The sequence below is a fragment of the Aulonocara stuartgranti genome, assembly GCF_965226115.1.
Source record: "Aulonocara stuartgranti genome assembly, chromosome: 20".
NCBI classification, from domain to species: Eukaryota; Metazoa; Chordata; class Actinopteri; order Cichliformes; family Cichlidae; genus Aulonocara; species Aulonocara stuartgranti.
Genome location: NC_138956.1, coordinates 1,486,371 through 1,506,703, shown reverse-complemented (window position 1 = coordinate 1,506,703; position 20,333 = coordinate 1,486,371). Strand labels below are relative to the sequence as shown.

At 44.3% G+C, this 20,333-nt stretch overlaps 1 protein-coding gene across 14 annotated transcripts in view; it reads right to left on the bottom strand.

Moving 5' to 3' along the window:
• The window catches only part of nav1a (neuron navigator 1a), a 98,183-nt gene that overhangs the window by 47,827 nt on the left and 30,023 nt on the right, over positions 1-20,333 (bottom strand). For 12 of the 14 annotated variants that reach the window (XM_082518167.1, XM_082518169.1, XM_082518161.1 and 9 more), the window contains 3 exons: positions 17,213-18,037; positions 6,888-6,990; positions 5,107-5,433 (listed from right to left, as the gene is read on the bottom strand). In XM_082518167.1, the coding sequence (XP_082374293.1) occupies positions 5,107-5,433; positions 6,888-6,990; positions 17,213-18,037 (1,255 nt within the window). Of the gene's footprint in view, positions 1-5,106; positions 5,434-6,887; positions 6,991-17,212; positions 18,038-18,272; positions 18,513-20,333 lie in introns of those variants that run through there. The other 2 variants (XM_082518166.1, XM_082518164.1) reach the window with 2 other exon arrangements.

Here is a 20,333-nt window from a genome sequence, read left to right as displayed (position 1 = left end):
TAGGTGCACAAATACACACATCTGTGCCCTGTAACGTTCTCATACTGTATGAGATACACATCTTATTGGTGTTATGGACAGATATGGGCAAATAGAAGACAGCATTTACTGATCTGCAGGCGATATTTGTCAATTCTGTGACGACTAAATGTTCATAAAATATGCAAACAGGCTTAGATTTCTTTGTTTCTCTGAAAAAAACAAAAAACAGTCTGATCTTTTCTTTTACAAAACAGACTGAAACATTCACTGTTGGCATCAGCTGTCAGTCAAAATGTCCGTCAGCATCAGCCTAAATATGTTGCATCCCCAGTTCCTAATTCCTTAGCCAATAATTTATGTAAACTATGAAAAGCAAACAGGCAGCAAAAATCGTGGGAGACACTGCCAACATTTCCAACAAGCATCAAGTCGACATTCAGAATTTCTTGACACTTTCACTATCGACTCACGGCTGTTCAGCTTAAAGTCCTTCAGTCTTAAGTTTTCACACATACTTCAGCACAATTAACAGAATATCAACAAGTAATTAAAATATTATATTTATGCAAACGTGACTTAACTTCACTGCGATAAACACTACAACTGCATCATCTTTAAAACTCAAGAGAAGGCCTCAAAACTTGCCTTAAAAGCCATTCAGGTCTCTTTTCTTTAGATTCTTCTGACCATACATGCGTCTCACCTTTAACATCCTAACACGGGAGAGATGTGAACACAACTGTGCTCATGCTCAGAAGGGAAAAACCCCTCAAAAAACCATTGAATTTAATGTGTTTTCTCCACGTTTCTCCCACTATATTTCATTTTAATCACAGCTGAAGTTATAACAACATTTAGAGTGGAGCAGAGTGCTGTGCTGATTTTGGGAGGGGTTTGTAATTGGACCTCAGTGTGAGTCACAGTGTAAAAGTTCGGGGTCTCAGCAATAAGGAAGACCTACATGGCTGAGAGTGAATTAGTAACCAGGTCAAAACCAGATGCAAGAAAAAGAATTCATGAATCAAAAGGTTCAGGATGTGTCTATCTTCATGCTAATACATGTATATGTGACACGTACGTTTTTGGCCAGTAGATGGAGTTGGTGACCAACAAATTTAAGCTGCAATAACATTCATACCCACTCAAAGTACACATGTAGAGGAGTTTGGAGTACATCCCAGTAACACAGGAGATAAGGATCAGAGGCAATGATAAGGTCTATTGAATTACACTAAATTAATAATGCTTTAGATTTAACTTTACCTCTAAAGTGTCTGTGAGGCCAAACATTTAGTCGCCGTCACAAGGCTAAAGTAACCAGTGATGATCTCAAAGCCTATTCCAGGCCTCGCTGGTTTTCAAAACACATTACTTCTCTATTAAAACATTCCTGTTTGTGTTTCACTTCTCTGTAGCTGAAGTGACAGAGAAGCCAGCTCACTGCTGTTGCTTTAGAAAGCACGTGGCACTAAATCAAAGCACTCAGACAGAAATGCTTCAGGGAGCTTAGAGTGCGTGCGTGCGTGCGTGCGTGCGTGCGTGCGTGCGTGCGTGCGCGTGCGTGCGTGCGTGCGTGCGTGTGTGCGTGCGTGTGTGCGTGCATGTCTGTCCTGCTCCACGATGTTTTCATAATTCAGACATTTAGTGCACTGAGCCAGCCTGTCTCGCGGTGTAACCATGGAGACTATGCGTTTACTAATGGGAGGTCGCTTCCACCCAGAAGCTAAAGTGTCTGCACCCAGCAGGGTGGAAAACAGCGCACACTCAACCAGTTGTTAACACGTGAATTTGCGCATGTAGGCCAATTATCACCACAATTAACGCTGTCCATCACAACAATGTGATGCTCAGACACAGGCGCGCTCATTACAGTCACACTGGTCATGCACGTATAGCCACATGCACACACAAACTAGAACTAGTCTGAGCACAATATCTTAGCTCCAGCTCAAATATTTTCAAATACTTAGTACAGAATCGACCCCATTGCTCTTTGTGGTGTTGGTGCCTCTCTGCACACCGGACTGTTTGCACTGTGATGAATATGTAATGATATTTTTTTATGCCTTTAAATGGCAACTTACCTTTGAATATAAAATCTATGAGAGCAGAAAACAAAAAGCTGTTTTTCCTTTAATTTAAAAATGGCACAAACTCTCAAGTTTATATTATTGTCCAACTGTATTTTTACTTAAATGAATTAAAGTAAAAATCAAATAATGAATGCTTCCCGTGGCTGTATATATGCAAACATGCTATTGATCTGCATTTTCGTTTATATTTGTGCAGGTTACACAAAGTAAATCACTGCAACAATTGAACAAATCTGAATGACGCGTACATGAGTGGGAGTCCAGGGGAAATACTGGGAGGGGGACTTGGCTCCAGATGTAAGTAGAGGCCCAGGCTTGAAAAGCACAGGAAACAGATAACTGAGTGACGGGATCATGACTCAGCGTGTGTGCGTGAGTACATGGGGTCTGTGCTCAGCCACGTATAGTCACGGTAAACTTAGTATGTGCATGTGACTCATGTGAGCCATGATGAGTCCAGCGGTGAGTCACATGGTCATCTGTACATGTTTAAGGACAAAAATGAGAATGTTGTGAAAGAATTTTGTTTGCTTCTGTTTCACTTTCATTTTAAAGAACAAAGAGATGAGAAATACAAAATCCAAACAATGCATAATGCATAAGGGGAAATCCTGTGTATTATATACAGGAGGAGATATGTAGTGCGACCTCTGTATGACAGGGTGGTGTCTGCATGTATAATGGATAAGTATGTGTAATAACTTATGGGCTAAGAGGGAGAAATGGAGCACTGGGGCTCTCAAAGCTCAAAGGGTGGAGGGACCAGCACAGAACAAGACAATTCTGCCCTCTAGTGGTAAAATATATATATTAGGTGTGTAGTTTAAAACCGCAGCAAGCAACCACCTGTGTATTACACAGGTTACAGTATAACGGAGCATTAGGCACGACCAGACAAGACTTCTTGGGTCATGTAAAAGTTATTTGAAAAAAAAGAAGATAAAGATGAACATTTCAGGGCTTCATCCCCTCTGTAGGACTCGGTAATACCACTGGGTGTTTATTTACGCAGTTATAGAAGCACACATTTAAACATGGTCACCAGAACACGTACAGAATCGCACACAGAAAAACTGCTGAAACGTTTTGATAACTTTTGTTTTAAGAAGCTTTTTTCTTTAAGTTTGACTCTTACCAACATCCATCGGATTCCAATTCAGGACAATACAAATTAACCAACCGTAAAAAATAAAATAAAGCTTAGTTAATCTCCAGAACCGAAATCTCACAAATCTTAACCTACATTTGGACAATAAGTTAGAGCCTATGTGTCAGCACTACCTTTACCCCCTTGCTAGAAACCAGTGTTTAGCCCAGCTTTAAAGTTTAGAGGATCAACCCTGAATCATTACTATTGTATTTCTGTCTTTCACAGTTCTATGTTAAACAGAAGGCACAAACAAAAAGGCTGTTTTTCCCTTTATGTTTGCCTCAGTATGAGTTTGTGAGCCTACTCTGTCACCGCTGTCACCTCTGTTTCTCAATCTTTTTCCTTTAGTCTGCCAACTATTGTTGCTCCTCTTTTAGCCTCCTAACACAAAACACAACATAAACCTGTACAACCACTAATCAGCCATGACCAGATCCCCAGTAACGCAATAAAGGGATGTGAACTGTGTCGCAACTGATTTCCTGGTGACTGGCGGTGCATTTTTGCAGTTACTATGGAGATGTCAAAGTGTGGCCAGGACAAGCTCTTTTTAAAAAAAAAAAAAGGTTTAGTTGGACAAGCTCTGCAGGTTACACCCACACTGCCAGACTCACAGTTTATAAGATAATGTGTTTTTGTTCACGGTGCTTAGAGCTGGCCAGTGAAATGCGACGCCGTGTCTACAGTTGAGTTAAAACTGTTGTGTCATATCTGCTCATAGTGGGGCAAGAGCTGCAAGTTGTCCAAAACTAACCGAGAAAGTCCAGAGAACACAGCTTAGGTCATTCTTTAGCAAATCCTCGAAACTTGATTTCTTCTGTTGGTGAATTGTTGGGCGTCTTGTAATTCTGCACGACTGGTAATGGCGTCACCAGGTAACGATCGCCAGGATGGTCACTCCTATGACCCGTCCATCTAATTCGAAGAACTACTCGAGTTCATGGAGGAACAACACGCAATCTTGTCAGTAATTATATCAGCGCAAAAATCCGAAAGCACTCTCATTAACCTCGATCTGACTGGGATTATTTCACTCTGGTCTAATTGTCTGGCTGATAACAAACGAACATAGCGACCCTCCTCTTATAAACTGCTCAGTATTTGCTGCCACAGAAACACGGGGAACAGCCAGCTGTGGTCTCTAAGGGGTTTTGTCTCACATCATAAATACTCTTTTTTTGTCGAGCTCTATTAGAAAAGAGAAACAAAGTTTCGACTGCGTGGACCTCCCCGGGTTAAAGCTGCTACACGACACAACAAACATGCTGATGAACAGTTCTGGAGCTCATGTTTTGTTCTATGATGTGACCTCACCACAAAATTTAATCATTTCTTCCAAGAAATCCATGGCTACTTCAAAACAAAAACCATTCTGGCCATGACGAGCTCTGGCTGCGCTCTCATTGGCTAGGCAGGTTTAGTGACCAGCTTTCCAAAGACATTTGCATTCCAGCTTTGCCAGCAGGTTCTGGTGAGCCAGCGTCGTTAAGGGTCCTGCACATGGAAACCTGCTGGTGAAGCCAGTGGGCCTGCAGCTGAATGACAGGATGATCTCTGTGAGGGGCTCCATAATGCTGACATCATTTTCGGACTTTGCCTCAGGGCTGCTTTCTGACTATAGCAGAGCCAACTGCACGAGGGGGGCTACAGCTGACAATGTCATGGCAGGCATTATGAAAGAGGGCTTGTGATTCATTGCAGATGGGCTCATCAAGACTTTGTTGTGCTGGCAAACCACTAACTCCACTTCTGTCTGTGGCTCTAGGATTGTAACAACTGGCAGGTGGCAGGATTCACCTCACAAGAAATGGTAAGACCATTAATGTGGCCTGTTTTCTTAGTTAGCTTTCCATGTGCTGTCCACATAAAAGAATAACTTACCCATTGCCCAGATCATCAATATCATCATCTTCGTCATCATCTTCATTTGGGCTCTTCCCGCCGAGGTCACTGTCGCTGAGGTAATCTCCCTTCAGGAGGGTCGGGTTGGAGTCGTCCAGGGATTCGATAAGGTGGATACGAGATGCGTGGCTGATCCTGAGGGGCACTTCTGAGTGGGCGTTACCCGTGGACGGAGCATCACCAGCTTGGAGACGAGGGCTAGCTTGACCCTGACGCCATGACAGCGGAGAGGAACGATTTGACAGACTGGAAACTGAGAAGGCAGCGGCTTCATCGCTGTCGTAGCACATAGTCCCCTCTGCACAGCTGTGGAAAGACAAACAAAAAGACAGTTTTTAGGTGATGAAAATAATTATTCACAGCTACATTTTTAACAGACAGGAAATGAATATCTGCGTTTCATTTCCTCTTCGATTTCAATCAATCTCTCCCCACCCTGTATCCTCCTCTCTCAGTGGAACATCACGATTTAAAAAGCATGCACGAGCTGAGATGTGCATGTTTGCATATATGTACACATGCAAGCTATATGTGAGGTGCATGTGTTTTCACATTCCTTTGTGTTGCTCTATGCTCCACGTAAATACGTGCCTACTTTATGCAGGCATATATTTGTATAAATGTGTACAAAGTGCATAAATGTCCTGTTCCAAGCCAGCGCAGCACATCGACGCTTAGTGTCTGCACTGACAGTGATGAGAATTAGCATATTAAAAGTTGCTAGCGCTCAAACTGTGTGGCAGCACATGCATTTGCTTGCTACATTAAAATTAATCCTCTCTGCATGATACAGAACAAAGCGGAACCAGCCAATAATAAAGACAGTTTTAAAAGTGCTAATGTTAAACAGGCAGAAAGGAAGTGGAGCCGTGCCCACTCAGATTTTCACAGGCTTTCTGTTTATGTTTATTCAGTATATCAAGTAAAATATGTGTAAAGAAAACAATTTGCTTGCTCACTAATCCGCTTGTTGTATTCATATAAATGTTCCCTCCTAAGTACCCTTTATTCACCGGATATGCGACATCACGCTCACACGTGAATCTTCCATTTTTGGCACAACAGGGAGAGATTCAACGTTATTACCGTGAAATAAAAATATGAATGGCAAAGGAAATGTATTCCAGCAGGGAAGCATCTGCTGATTTACTTTACATGAAGGGAGACTCCCACTGAGGGACACAGATAGGACACATAGCAGGAGACTCATGGACAGGCGGACGGAAGCTCTCAAGGACAAAGTGTGGGGATATGGCGAACTCAACTAGAACCCAGCCCAGGAAACAGAGGAAGCACCGGTGCAATTAATCAGCGCATCATTGCTCGTCTTCTTGTGTGTGTAGATGTGAGTCGTGAGTGTGCATTGGAAGGGTTTGCTTTGAAGCCAGCTTTGAGCTAATCCTGCTTCTCTCCCATTTCAACCAACTCAAAGAGAGCAAAGAGGAGGTGGGAAATTACACACTAACTTACTCACAATACCGATCTTGATCTCAGAGCCTTCATGAAACCAGCTCACCCCAAAACACACAACAACCCGCCCATCCTACCTGTTACTATTTTTTACTCTGACCTGCTATTTTTCTTTTCCTTTGCTTTGGAAACCGGTTTGTCTGCATGCAGTTTGTTCCAAATTAATACTTTTCTCAGTAATCAAAAATGATGTTGTTACTTCACCTGCACAATGAGCCTTTTCCCGGCATCTGTGCTACTATCAGTTATTTTCAGTTCATGAGAGGAGAAACAACCCTGACACTGCTGACCTGTGGCTGAGCTGCACGCCTCTCAGGCTGGTCATGGTTTCCTCCAGGTTCTGTCGAAGGTCCAGAACATTCTGCACCGTCCTTTTCCTCTGGGACTCTGGGTCTGCAGGGGGTACACACACGTGAGTGATCTTAACCACAAAAAATTGTCATGCTGCAACTTAAAAATGTCCATGTGCGTTTGAACAGGAGCTTAATGAATACAGATGCACAATAAAATATTAATTGAAACCCAATCAGTGAAGTTTTTCTACATTAGAAATGCTTGCAGTAGACTGCATAGGCTAATAATCACCCAGTGGCAATATCTAGGATTGCATGCAATAATGAAAACAAAGCCAGAAAAAACTCTACAACTATGGACTTAAATGGTGAAACTAGAAGGACTCCCAGATAAGAGAATGCAGAGTAAGCAGGTTTATTTTTCCCCAGATGGTAGTGGAGCAAAATAAATTAAATATGATGCAGACAGACGAAACAACAGGAGGCCTTTAAACCCACACAGCTCTAACACAGTGCCCTGGTGTTTGCTTATTTCATAGTGCCTCCTTGCCCTCTACTTTGTCACTGCCAGAATAAATCAAAAGCCTTTTACACTTCAACCCATCAAGGGACATACTGACATTTGTCTCACCCCTTCCTAATATGCTATAATCTACTGAGATTACGCCACGTGGCGTCATGCTGAGTGGTGTAGCTACACTGCTGTTTCACACATGTGTACATGTACCGTATGTGTTTATGTGTGAGTGTGATTGCAGATAAAACTGGATGAAAATTCTTAATAAATCAATGCAGATATCCAGTATTTATGCTTAGGAATTTACTACTAATTAATTGAACCTAATTTTACTCAAATGTGTCAAACTGCTTCCACTTTTACTCCATGTAGCCAGAAACAAAGACGCCTCACTGGCTTTGACCCCTGCTCTCTCCGACTCCCTGACATGTTTTTGTGTCGAATGAGGAGAAGGTAATAAAAGTGTTATGGTGGCAGATATGGGGCACTCAGTTCACCCCGAGGTTCAGTTCAATAGACCATTAGAACTGACCAGCTGGCTCCTAAGCACGCACAGCACATGAGGGATAACATCAGATCAGTACATCCATCACTGTCACAGAGTCGTTCTGGCCGAGCAAATACGTGATATCTACGCTTCACGTGTTCATGTTTACATATACATTTTGTTGCAATATATTTAAAGTTGCTTATATTACTGTAGTAGTAGCTTCTTTTTCAGCTGGACTGTTGCATTAAAATTTACAGCAAACGGGGCCTAGCTGCTGAAAATAGCCACACACGTACACACAGACAGCAGGCACTCCTAGGAATCAGTCCAGCTGGTTAGTGAGGAGGTGACGGGGTGGAGAGGTCATGCCAATGAGTGAGGGGGGGCTAATTATTAACTGCCACTCTCAACAACAGCTGCTGAATGAACACGTACATTTGTACGTTGCGTCTCGTCACGTGCAAACACACTGAGACACAGTGAGGAAAACGTCAGAGCAGATTTATGAAGCTGGATTGATTTTGCTTTTTCCTATACAGGACGGCCACATAGACAATTGATTGGAAGGGCCCTGGGGACGGGCAGCTCAATGTGGAGTCATTGAGATGCAAACCTTTGCGGCTCACATTCACATACACACACCGACACACTGGGAATGTTTAATCACAAAAATAGTCCGGCTTTGTTATGTGGGAGCACTCGTGTGAAAGGAAATCCGAGCTGTAAGAAGACACTTTTTATCCTCAAAATGTTCGTTTTAGGTAATGCGGTCATACAAAAGGTTTAGCAGGAACAAAGAAGCCTGAACACATGCAAACAAAAAAGTCTGAAAGGCTCACGTGCGCGCGCACACACACAGACACAAACACACAACTGCAGGCTTTAATTGGGCGATTTTAATTACCTTAAATGGGAGCTTTGTTTAACATTGGCGTCAAATTGATTGGATACGGTCTGTGTTATCGTGTGTATGTGTGAGTGTGCGCGTGTGTGTGACTTCCTGTCCTGCCTCTGCCCTGGCCTCGGTGGTCCCAGCTGGCGTGTGGGGGGGACGTAGAGGCAGTAGCGTTAAGGGAATTAGGGATGCAAATATCCCTGTCAGGGCTGGCTGCTCCCCAGGGCTGCAGATGAGTTACACTGATTTGGTTTACACTGAGTGCGTGCGGATCCACCTGCCTCTTCTCGACACACTCGTGAACACGCTCCTGCTCTGAAGAGCTGGCCGAGGCACCTTTCATAACGGCCCACTCAGACGCTTGAAATGAGAGTCAGCGAGTCTGAGCGAGATTGTTGTTGTAAGTGCACACACAGGCCAGTATCTCCATCTTAATGCGACTCTGCTCCCAGTCAGAGACACAAAACAAACTGACAGACTTCAAAGCAGCTTTGGTACGAAGGAGGAAAGTGAGCAGGCGTTTTATTTTTGGAAGCCATACTCTGCCTACTGCACCACAACAAGAGGACAGATGGTAAGGCAACACAAATGTACATCGATACGCAAAAAAGCCCCCTTTTTTAGTTTTTTTTGTCCCGTTGAGTGTGGTCAGGTCAAAGCTTGTTAAAATTAATTTCTGCCCTTTGATTTGTCAGATTTGTTCAGGAGCCACGTTCCTGACCCTTAAAAGCAGCAAAGCCAGATGTTTACACGGTCCTCAGGGCTTCAAGTGGTTTGGATGGAGACTGCTTTCAGCTGCACACAAATATTCAGTGGGTCTGTAGAGCCGTGTACGTAGGACCGACTCAAAATGAATCGCAGTGCCTGTCTTTACTTCTAATGATAGAGACCGACACTCAGTGCAACAGTGACTCATTTATGGGTTTTCTTTAATAGATTTATAACCGCAGCGGAGGACGAGGAAGGAGCTGGTGGGTGAATCCATTTCAATTTTTTGTCTTTTTGATTATATTTTATGAGAATCACAAAGGTGAAAAACAAAAATGTCGCTAGCTTGAAAAGAAGAGCAGGAGGTAGGAGTGCCGCAGTGATTATTTGACGGGCAGCAGATGCAGTGAGTGAGAAAAGTGAGGAAAAAACTGCCGTCCACTTGGTTTTCTCTCTTGAGTGACTTGACTCCCCTCTCCATTAGAAACAAACAAACTCCCCACAGATACACTAATGGCTCCGTCCTTGCAGGAGTGCTCTGCTATTTTCTGTGTGAGTATGTTTGTGTGGCAACATCCCATCCTTCTTTGAAAGTGTGCTTCTGTGTCGTGGCTGTAAAATGAGGGTTTGTGTATCTGCTGGCACACGAGTGTGAGAGTGTGTGTGTCGTCACCAGTGAAGGGATTCACTTTTGTGGAATATGAATGAAGGTTAGAGTAATGACTACCATTCCTATTCTTTCCTCCTTCCCTCCGGAGTTCATCTGTCTCTGTCCTGTGCACGTGTGTGCACACATGTTACAGCCACGATAACCTTCCTCAGGCCACGAAACGCTTGTCCCGGGATATATTGGTGTGGTTGAGCGTCACTGGTTTTACACTGTAAAATATCTGTACTTACAGCAATGTGTGTACTTCCAGTGGTGGCTTTATGCCCATTTGTGTGCTGCAAAGACAATCATTATAGCATTCCTGACAAGTGACATGCAGAAATACGACAAACAGGATGCAAATAAAACCTGTGAATTTTTTTTAGATTTAGGGCATGCTTGCAAAACATGTGAAACAGGTGTGTAAGAACTTTTCAATCTAATGAGACGGTCATTTATTTTGTATTTTGTTCCCCCTCCTGTTTATTTTTTTGTGAGCTCCGACTCCACTCAGCCTAACGTTACAGCCCTCGGCTGACCCCAGACAGTTTGCAAAACAGGAAGGATTACAACATTCAGCCATTCCTGCACATCTGGACAGGACGGACAAACACATGCTAAATCACACAAATGTGCTTTCATGCATTCATACACACACACACACACACACACACACACACACACACAGGCATTTATCTGCTTCACTGGGATGTTGCAACAGGATATTAGAGTCCTTGAAGATCAAGTCTGATATGTGACATGAATGGTTAATGAGTTTGTCAAATCTCAATGTGGCATCTGTGCGAACAAAATTTGAGCAGCTTTCTGACTCAAGTGTTGTAACTGATGCACCACAGTACAACAAGTGTGTCAGTACACATTTGTGTAAAGAACGGGGAAAATCCTGAGAGTCAGTCGGCAGCAGTTCAATAAGCTGACTGAGAAATCCACTTAAAAAAAGTCAGAAATCCATAAGCAGGTGAAGCTTCCAGAAGAAGGGCGGAGGGGATGATTAAAACGCACGCCTGCAACGGCAGAAAAGTTTGGACATGATGGCTGAAAATCCACGGATTTTATGTTAAACCCTCCAAACTTCTGTCTTCCATCCTGTCCACCAAAACCTGGCTCTCTTAATGTTGACCCAAACACACAAACACACTTGGCATATTTTCTTAACCACTGCACTATCTGCTTAAAAAGTCGCCACCCTATCCGCTTAGAGAGGAAGATGAGGAAGCTCTAAGCAACTTCAGAGAACTTCAGAGAATCTCACCTCTGATTAAAGTTTAAAACACAAAGACGAGGGACAGCGTGTGTATTCCTCTGTGCTGAGCTAGTAAACATGTCTGACTTGCTGTGAGTGTGTGAGGTGCTTTAAAAGTGACGTAGAAACCTCACATATAAACACACACGGTGTTCAGATGAGGCTAAAAAAAATCAGCTACAATCATCTAGGTCGACGTGTGCATTTGTGTGTGAAGCATAAAAGAAGCCAAATCTAGAAGTTATCTTAGCAGGATCTCTTCAGCTTTTGCTTTTATGTCGCACACATTCAAGCAAGCACCCAACAACATATTTATGCACATGCTAAATAATCTAGGCAGCGTGCCAGGGCGGCCCATAATGCATGGCAGTGTTTGGGTGGATTTCTGTTTGACAGAGTTGTTTCCTGTTAAACTTTATTTTTACAGTGTGCTTAAAGCCAGCTGCTGCACATGTGACACAGACAGTCGGCACTCTGTGTGCAATCCCCCGCACGGTTAATGAGGCGATCGCTGAAACAGTAGAACAGATGACATGTAAGTATCTCCAATAAAATGTTCCAAAAAGCAACACATGAAGTGCACACATGCACACAAATCAAATGATGTTTTGAAGCAAACGAAAGCCAAATAAACCCCAGAGATGGAGGACGGTGATCGCAGTTTGTGTAATGCTGCAAAATATCCAACAACTGACAAACTTTGTATTCCTCAGCTCTAACTGCATGTATTTACAGGACATTTGGGGCTTCAAGCTTTTTTTTCTTCACTCTCCCACCCAGTTTTTCTTCTGTATTCTCAGCTCTGTTTGTGCCGAGACCGTACAAAATTCAATTTCCAGTTCAAGCCTGTCGATGTCCAAACTCCCAGAGGAATCAGAGATCTATAAATCTAGACTAGATGTTTTTGAATGTTACCATACCTGACTGTCAGAAGTGCTAACGTGTTTAAAAGCTAACCAACTAATGATTTATGGTTAGTTTGACATGAACTCTGACATATTCAGCTAAACAAATATAGTGGAGGTTCCCCTTGTTAGTTTTGCTTTAGCCTAGATTACTCACTGGTGCAAGCTAAATGCAATACTGTCGCAACACTCTGCGTGTGCGTGTGTGTGTGTGTGTGTGTGCAGCTGACACTACTTCCTTAAAGCAGCTAGAACATGCCAGGAGCTGTGACAGGAACAATGGGCACTTTTATCTGAGACTTTTCACAAGAGGAAAACATAAACAGAATAAAAATAGATGAGTACTAAGTATTTCTCATCACAAGGCAAAATGCATTAACTCTCCCTCTGCCTTTATCTTCTGCTCTCTGTCTTACACACACACACACACACACACACACACACACACACACACACACACACACACACACACACACACACACACACACACACACACACACACACACACACACACACACACACACACACACACACACGAATGAAAGAATTCTATATTTTAAGTTAAGTTTGAGCACAAGTGCTCCAATTTGATCAATGAGCACTTAAATCTTTAACAACACAAGTCAAACAAAATACACCCCTGCCACTGTCAGCATGGTACATTACAAATGATATAATGGCATCACTGCAATAACTTACTTGTTTTTAAGTGATAGGCAGTGTGTCTGTGTGTTGTTGTGCAACAGCAAATGAGACAAAAACAAAGTGAGTACTAATATGATTTAGAGGAGGACGGCAGGAAGCAGACAGCACTAATGCAATGGCTCCTGCATTAGGTCTTTAGACACTAACCACAGAGCACTGAAAACATGCGCACACACCAAATGAGAATAAATGCATAATCATATAAGAACCTATATGCAGAAACATCCCTTTCCTCTGTGAATACTCGCTGTCACATTAAAAAGATGTCCTCTGTCCTCCTGCTGAAACACTGGTACCACAAATATCCTCTCTGCTGTCTGACTTGTGACAGAACACTGCTGCCCGTCAACTCACATCAGAGTTGAAAAAGAGGAGGAGAAAGCGAGAGATTTGGACAGATGCTTTATTCCTCACTTTCCTTGGGCATTTGTGTTTGTTTGCTTCGTTGCCACCTCCTCAACGGGAGGACTACTGCCCTGAATCCTTCAGTCAGCAAAGCCCGGGGTGTAACCAGCAATCCGACCGCACCCGCATGACATTAACGACTCAGCATTGCCATCACAATGGAGGAACTGATTATGAAAAATAGCCTGCCGCAGCCGAACGGATGAATACGGCAGAGTATAGACAGGAGAGCGTATCTGGAATATGCATGTGTGAGCATGTGCAAGCTTTGCTCTGACACTTTTTCCTGCAGCGCTTTTAAGTTCTCTTGAAGGCTTGTGTGCTCGTTTGGGTTTGTGTGTCTTCCATTTCAGGCTTTGTCGACTTCTCTGTAGGGTTTATTGTTCCTCAGACAGCTGATGAGCACACAAAGAGGAACCATCAACCACACAAACTTGCCCACACACTCATACACAAGAGAATGCCAAACTAAAATTAAATCACACCAGTAGTTAAGGCCGCATTAATCAGCATCCATGTGTCACCGAGTCACGTTAAGTTCCCTTCTGCTGAGTCTTCGTGCTCAGCCAAAATCAAGACCACACAGCATCTTCTAACCTACATTTATATTCCCTATCCCATCCGAAAAGTAAAACTCCCCCAAATCTCTAACCAAACAGATGCCCTGAGGGCTTTAATCTTTAATTCATTTTAGTCTTTATAGCTGGTCTTTTCTAGGGTGATAGATCTGCGATTAGTGGAACGGGGTTGAATCTTCTCATTATCTTTATGCGAGGTTTAATCCGGATGCTTGGTTCTTGTCTTAGGCTGGGTTCTCTGTGGCTGTGCCTACCCCATGCTGGGAAAGGCCACTGCTTTAGGGGCTTACCCTCTCACACACACCTCATTATGGGTGCTGGATGGGACCGGGAGGTGTCATTAGTGGCAGACATCTGAGGTTCAGTGCGTTGGATTACTCTGGCGACCTATGCTGCTCAGTGCCGCTCAGATCGATACATTTCACTGAAAGTAATGTTTATAATTCTCAACTTGCGTGTCAAACTTTCATTTTAATGCTATTAACAAGATATCATATAATACAAGCTGCATTTGGGGGGAATTAACTCTACAAGTCCAGAGCTGCTGTCCGTGGACACGCAAGTCAAGTAATTCTCTAAATCCAATTAGTGTAAAGCGCTTCATCACTCAGTGGTTAAACATGTATGTCCGATTACAGAAAAACCGATGATGCGAACAGTAATCCCAAATCACCTCACAAGATAAACATAAAAGCCAAACCTTGAAATATCCGGATTGTTTTTTCCTCTTTCTTTTGGCGTGTGGGAGGGGTTTACCCCTTTCAAGCACACAGCTGATGGTCTTGGGTTACACATCCTCATTATAGTTCAATGGCATCTTCATTATCTTTACCTGTTACTGTAGGCTCATCTCAAAAGGACAGCGTCTCAGTGCATGTGGTCTGATGTCATGTAAAATGACATGCACAAGACACAAGCACATATTTTACTCGCAGTAGCTCAAAGCTAGCACATAGCTTCCATAACGACAAGGCCTTGACCAAATTAAGGTTCATTTATCAATTCGTAATACGGTACACTACAGGGATCCATCAGGCTCGTGTCTTCAGGACGTGGAAAAGCAGAAGGTGAGACTGTATATAGGAAGAAGAGTGGATATCTGGGAATGATCCACTGAACATCCATAATCTATCTTCCATGACAGAGCACACGGAGCAGAAACCAATTAGCCAAGCATCCCATCGGAAATGGAGAAGCAGATACGATAAAGGATGAGCCCACAGCTGCAAGCTACAGGGCAAGTTACAATTAACCTCTCCCTAACACACATACAAACACAACACACACACACACACATTTCCATGAGTATGCACACAAAGCTACCCTACATACTTGCCCATTTCAGTAATAAACCTCTGGCAGGTAAGAAGAGACCGTAATGACCCAAAGCTACACTGCATTCAGTCATTTCAATCTCAGATAGAAATATAGGTCATCGCCTATTACTATTATTTTCCTTCAGGGTGTCTCTTTCTTTCATTTGTCTCACTCCATGAATCACATTATACCCTTTCCATTTTTTTTGTCGCTAATCTCCATCATTACCAGGTTTTCCTGTCATCCTCCTTTTCTCTTTTTATCTCCCTCCTCCCTACCTGGCTGCCTCAGTGTAGGTGTGGCCAGCAACATCACAACAAGGAACAAGGTCACACACAGATGATACAAACAACACACACACACCATGTACAGTAGATACACACACAGGGCTGCTGGGGCAAGGTCAAACATGCTGCGATTTGGGGCCGTGCTGCAGGATGCAGGCTTGTGTAGAGTGAAAGAGAGTGGAGCAAAGATAAAGGTTTGATGATGAGCAGAAAATGACTTCCTTGCATCAAGCGAGATATTACGACCTACTGCACTCCTCTTCTCATCTCACCCGTTCTCTGATGCTATCTGGTACTCCTAGAGGGATGGAAAGAGAAGGAGCAATAGAGAAATGCTCTCGAGTTTGTGTGTGTGTGAATGAATAATGGATGAAAGGTGCAGATTCAAACTCTGTTTTGACCTATTAATCACAAACTCAGTCACCATCGTCACGGCACACCCACAGCAGCAAGAACTTGGAATATATAATGTGTCCCAGCGCTGCCATGGACAATCTGAGCACACGTGTGACCGCGCGGATGCTCGAACGCTACCTGCCCATGCCGCCACCCACTCACTTTCCCCTTACTCCTCATGCACGTTGCCCCCGGTAACAGGGGGATGGGGTGGGGGTGGATAGTGACCATCTGTCAGTGGCCCGGAGATCAATGAAACTAGAGGGGGTGAGGGGGTCGAGGGAGCGAAGGAGTGGTGCGAGGCTAAATAGGTGGCCCACTGTGACCGGAGCCTGGCTCAATATGCGGCCGTTTTATTTACAGACTGAAGGACAACACTCCCACCAGTCCCACTCGCACGGCCTTTATTAACGACTGACCGATTTTGGCAGGCCGGCAGAAAGATGCCGTTTACATACAGTGATGCAGTAGCCAATACATACGCTTGCTGGTGTTAAAATGTGCTGCTAATTTTAGAATACGTTCCCATGCTATCGAGGTTGCTGCAATAGAGATGTAAACATACACAGAGATCAGGGAATAATGGTGCATTAATGTAAATCTAGCACACTGTGGCAGTGGGTCAAATGAGAGGAGGCAACACTGCAGCGTATGTTGACTAATTTATCAACAACACAACAATGTCAGCCCGGGGAATGCTTACTCCAGCTTCTTTGGAGGAGCACACACTGCTTGTACACATGCACATATACACACACGTACAGACACAAATGCATACGGCACAAGATTGATTTGGCACATTTGAACCAAGCTTGTGTAACTGTTTACAGTGTTGTCAACAGGGGGAAATTCACCACTTTCAGATCAAGGGCTGTCACTATTTTATAGTGAAAAGCACTAAAATAAAACAGCACAGACACACTCAAATACACATACACAGTGTAGTGTGCTGCAATAGAGACTGGACTCATTTAAAATGCACTGTTGATGCTGGTGCTAGAGCCAGAGCTGGAGCAAAAGGTTTGGGTGTGGAAAGGAGAGAAGAGCAGAGATATTCAGTGTGTAGAGTCACAATGCTTCACCGTTTGTTTCTGTGTTTCAGTTTCCACTAAAACAGTAATTAACCTCACATCTTTGCAGCCAATTGTAAGTGAGAACAAATAACCCAAAGTAACCAAAAAACTGGGACAGAAATCACAGACTCACCCAGTATTTGGCTGAACAGCAGTTGTTCCAGGTCTCCCAAGACTGTAACCACTAACTCTGGATCCACCTTTAAAAAGCTCTTATCGTCCTCACCCTCCATCCCCTTCCTCTCTTTCTTTTCCTCCGCTGACAGAGCCGCAGGTTTGGATTTCTCCCCTAGTTTCTTGCCATTAGTTCCAGTAGTCCCAGCTCCATTGGAGTTTGCTTTGGTTGGGTGATCAGCTGGGTCTGTATCTGCATTCTGGGCTGTCTCAGAGGCCTTGCTAATTGGCTTGACCTCAGCATAAGGTCCCCGTGGTTTGCCAGGTGCAGGGATTCGACTTGGCTTGCCTATATTAGAAGTCACAGAAGGGGAGCAGAAAGACTTTGGCTTCCCCTGAAAGAGAGACTGTTCTGACTTTGAAAGTGTCCGGGACAGTGGTGGTCTCCCACCACCAGCTTGACCTGCCTTACTCTGCCCCGCTTTGTTGGTCACAGTGCCAGGACGGCTCGTGTCATCATTCCACCTGGTAGACTGGTACAGGTGCAGCTTCTTCTCAGCATCGGTGAGCACAGACAAGTTGCTGAGTGAACGCTGTTTGCGAAGCCCGGACTGACTGGGGATTGGAATGGGGATAGATCCGGAGGTGGGCCGGTAGACCTTGAGCTCTGACCCAGAGGGACGCACAGGCCCCTGGGGCAGAGCAGAGGGCTTGGCGGGTGGTTTCCTTGATGCCATGGCCTGGGATGAAGTATCCTGGCAGGGGACAGCAGCAGACCTGAGGTCCAGCTCTCTGGGCTTAGCCGTCATGCTAATGTTAGCCACATTAGCCTCCAGCATCCCTCCTGCAGAGACCCAAGCAACAGCATCAATGATACACTCTGACACAGACACAAGCGAAAAACACTGAAAGACATGGAGGAAGGAAGGGGAAGCCAAAAAACAAGACAAAGACTGTCTGGTCTGCACTCCCTCTTCACTCCAGGGTCAAGACAGCCAGACTCCCCGTAGTGAGAGACTGTGGCTTCACCCCTCTATTGCAAATGATGAGTGGGTTAGCAGAGTGACAGCCTTACTCACTGCTGGTAATCCATGGATCTGCAGATCTGCATCCAGCGCCTAAATCCACTCCCTCACAGCATGTCTGCAGCTCCCGGAGCCGCACAGATGACAATAGTGCTGCCAGAATAAAGCACAGCACTGACCAGCGTCTCTCTCCGTGTCCCCCTCTGCTCCTCTCTCCCTTGCTCTGCGCTCCCTCCTGTTCGCCAGGCACACAGCAGCCGACTGACAAGAGAAACGGTCGCAGCAGCGACGTCCCCCACCTCCTTTTTTCTCTCCTCCCTCTAACTCGCCTTCACTCTCTGCCTTGCTCACTCTACCCCCGCTGCCTCATTCACCCTCCCTCTCCTTCTTCCTCCCCTTTCCATCCTTCTTTCCTTCTTCTTGTCTCTCTCTCTCCTCCCACTCGCTGATTCACTGCCTCTCTCTCTCAAGCACACGCCGCATACGCTGCGTTATGCTGCACACCAGTGAGTGCAAACACAAGGGCTTGACGACAAATTACCAGCATTTCCCATAAACTCAGCTTTTTGCTGTTCCTGTTTTGTAATAAAAGATTTCTTTTCATGAGGGAGGGATGCTCTGAATGCGAACGCTGAATTCTACTGTCCCCATCCATTTATATTTAGGCCCAGTTATTTAATAACTTCAATGCTTTTGAAGTTATTAAATAATTTTGAATCAAAACATGCCCCACCACCCCAAAGAAACACACACACTGTTCCAACCCCTCAGCAATTATTCATAATCACATTAACTGCTCTATTCATCCATTCATATTTAGATTTCCTTACGTGCCCTGATCACCAGAGGCCCACCCGTGATTAAGCTGATTTAAATTATCTGGGGGGGAAAGCCATGACTGCAGGATCAGCCAAGGAGACGAGGATATGCATTTGTCAGTGCTTAATACACAACAACACAGGCCACTAAACACGCTTCAATTAGTAGCTAAAAGACCCCAAATGGTCATCATATAGCTAAACGCCCCCTCCCCACCGGCCACATATCACCACACCACTCCATCGCTCTTTCCTCATTTCCCTTTATTCCTTTCCTTGTTTCCAGCATCACCCCCTCCCTGCCTTCTAGTTAAATCAGATGCACACGCAATTAAGTTTTCAGGGTACAGATTCATCACATTCGAAATCCATCCGACGATACCTCAGTGTTTAAAGCGAGCGCACATGAGCCTGCGTGGCTAAAGTGAATGGATGTTGACGTCTTTGTTTTTGTCCGTCTTCCCGTGCGTGTGTGAGTGTGTGAGTGTGTGCGTGTGTGCGTGGGCTTTTCTCTATGAGTGTGTCACATCGATGAGACAGGCCCAGAGAAGCCGAAGCTCCGGTCCTGGGCCTTGGGTTGCTCTTGCACGTTTAGCTATGTCACTTGATTGCGGTAGACATGGCATTTCAATCAAAGAAGGACCAAGAAGAGCTTCTTCTTCCTCATCCACCTTATCATTTTATTGTTTAGCAGTTATCATCGTCATGCCTGTCACTGTTCACTTCAAACACCTGCAGAATCTATTCTCCTGATTTCTCGTAACACACAGGACTTGCTTGAGATCTGATAATACAGCACAGTGATGTATTTGTTTTAATTCCCCATTACAGGTAATAATGACAGCAGGTTATAAAACGAACTTCAAGTCCATCATAACCCATTAACAATCAATATAGCTGTTTGCGCCATCATTTATTTTTGCGTTGTAATGCATCCTGTCTGAAAACTGGTTCTCAGAGTGGAGTGTTTAGGGTCTGGGCGTATTACCATTACTGTATGTCGATTTTCTGTAATATGCAGGCAGTAGTGCCTGCAGCTATGACGTTATCAGGCCTCAAACTGCTGGGAGCAGTATTCAAACAAGCAGGCCGTTTTCTGTTACATTTGCATAAATCAGTTGACACTAAACCCGAATGGAAACAAGCAACGTCCTGTTTGCACACTTTCCAAACTCAGTATTAGAGAGGCGCTTTAAATAACGGCTCGTTTTTTATCAGTAACCAAACTGGCGCCAGCCGAACCTAAAAGTGACGATGACAGGCTCTTAGTGTGCGTGCTCGCCCTTAGCCTAAAAAC